At 39.4% G+C, this 1,869-nt stretch overlaps 2 protein-coding genes across 10 annotated transcripts in view; both read left to right on the top strand.

The window, feature by feature from the left end:
* LOC103471737 (protocadherin gamma-C5-like) overlaps window positions 1–1,869 on the top strand; it is a 276,959-nt gene that overhangs the window by 45,525 nt on the left and 229,565 nt on the right. The gene's annotated exons all lie outside the window — the stretch shown is intronic.
* The window catches only part of LOC103471724 (protocadherin gamma-B5-like), a 13,543-nt gene that overhangs the window by 3,223 nt on the left and 8,451 nt on the right, over window positions 1–1,869 (top strand). Inside the window, exon 2 of the mRNA XM_008420906.2 lies at window positions 1,553–1,866. Within this exon, the coding sequence (XP_008419128.2) occupies window positions 1,553–1,866 (314 nt within the window). The remainder of the gene's footprint in view (window positions 1–1,552; window positions 1,867–1,869) is intronic.

Below are 1,869 nucleotides of genomic sequence, written 5' to 3'. Positions count from 1 at the left end.
ATGACTGCTTTAATGATTTTTCTTAGAGAGACTTTAAAGAGTATCTAGAGACAAAAGGTTTTATTGTGGAACTTATTAATGACGACCCATGAATTTTGTCTTTTTCACTTTATGTACACTTATGGGAAATCGTACACATTTCTATTGTATGATTTTAGCACTCACCATACTGATGAAGTGAATATCAGAAATTATTACGACTTCTTATTGCTTTCAAGAAAGGTTTCTGAAGCTCTGTCCATTGTTTTGCTTTTAAGAACGCTTAGAGGACGATTTATACTAAAGAAGAAAATATTTATTCAAAGGCACACTTTTATACTGAGAACAGTGYTGTTTCTTCCTTTTTCTCAAGGTGTCACTATTTGCCTTTCTATGAGAAGGCTCTTCTTCCCTCCCAGTGCTGTTTTAGATGTAAGCCTTACAATTCAATCTGCGCATCCAGATTGAGAAGCTCTCGAATTGCTTGTGTTTTTTTGCGTTATTTCTACCACTGTTTTTTCTTTGTGGAATATAACCAAAGGACCCTGYTATATTTTAAACACATTTCCAAGCTAAAACAATGGAGCATCGAATTTTGTATCTCCTCTTTTTGTTCTCTTACCGAGTGAATGGAGACGTGAGCTACTCGGTGCAGGAGGAAGTGAAACGTGGATATTCTATTGGAAATATAGCGAAGGATTTGAACCTGGACGTGGGTAAATTGTCACTTAGGAATGCTCGCGTTGACGCTGCGGGGAATCGGAAGCGATATTGTGATATCAATAGAAGCACAGGTGATTTAATTATTTCCGACAGGATTGACCGAGAGGAGCTGTGTGGAGAACGATTGTCTTGTGTAATAAAACGSGAAATCGTGCTGGAGAACCCTCTGGAATTACATCCTTTYAGTCTGCATGTTCAAGATATTAATGATAATACACCGCAGTTTAACGAAGCRTCGTTTAAATTTGAAATTRGAGAGTCRGCARTGAGGGGAGCTCGCTTTGTGATCGAGGAGGCGCACGATGCGGATGTAGGACAAAATTCAGTTCAGCAGTATAGCCTTGAGAAGAACGAAMATTTCATTCTGGCTACTAATGGAAACACAGTGGAGCTTGTTTTGGAYAAGGAGCTTGATCGTGAAAAACAAAAGGAAATTAATTTRCGCCTTACAGCTTTAGATGGCGGATCTCCTCAGAGATCAGGTTCTGTACTTATTCATGTAACCGTGCTAGATGCTAATGATAACGCCCCAGTGTTTAGCCAGGCCSTTTATGAAGCCAGTCTGCCTGAAAACTCTCCTATAGGTACYGTAGTGATAACAGTGAGCGCAACTGATGCAGATGAGGGAGTGAATGGAGATGTGACTTATGATTTTGGACATGTTTCAGAGAATGTAAAGAACGTTTTTGGCCTCGATCATAAGACAGGAGAATTAAAACTCATTAGYGAGATTGATTTTGAAATGGTTGCAACTTATGACSTACGCATTAAAGCAAAAGATGGCTTGGGATTGTCATCTTACACAAAAGTGACTGTACATGTCACCGATGTAAACGACAATTCGCCTGTTATCTATGTAAAGTCACTGGCAAACCCAATACCTGAAAATGTGTCTCCTGGCACAGAGGTGGGCATCATTAATGTACAGGATGTAGATTCTGATAACAGCCAAAATGTTCKCTGCTACATWCAGCAAAATATGCCTTTTAAGTTGGTTCCTTCTATTAAAAACTATTATTCTTTAGTGACCACAGGACAACTGGACCGTGAACTAGTATCTGATTACAACATTACAATCATTGCCACTGATGAGGGCTCTCCACCTCTGTCCTCCTCTAAAACTATTCAGTTATCTGTAGCTGACATCAATGACAACCCACCTGTGTT

Source organism: Poecilia reticulata, linkage group LG10 (assembly GCF_000633615.1).
Source record: "Poecilia reticulata strain Guanapo linkage group LG10, Guppy_female_1.0+MT, whole genome shotgun sequence".
In the NCBI taxonomy this organism is placed as follows: domain Eukaryota; kingdom Metazoa; phylum Chordata; class Actinopteri; order Cyprinodontiformes; family Poeciliidae; genus Poecilia; species Poecilia reticulata.
This window is presented reverse-complemented; position numbering and strand designations above follow the sequence as displayed.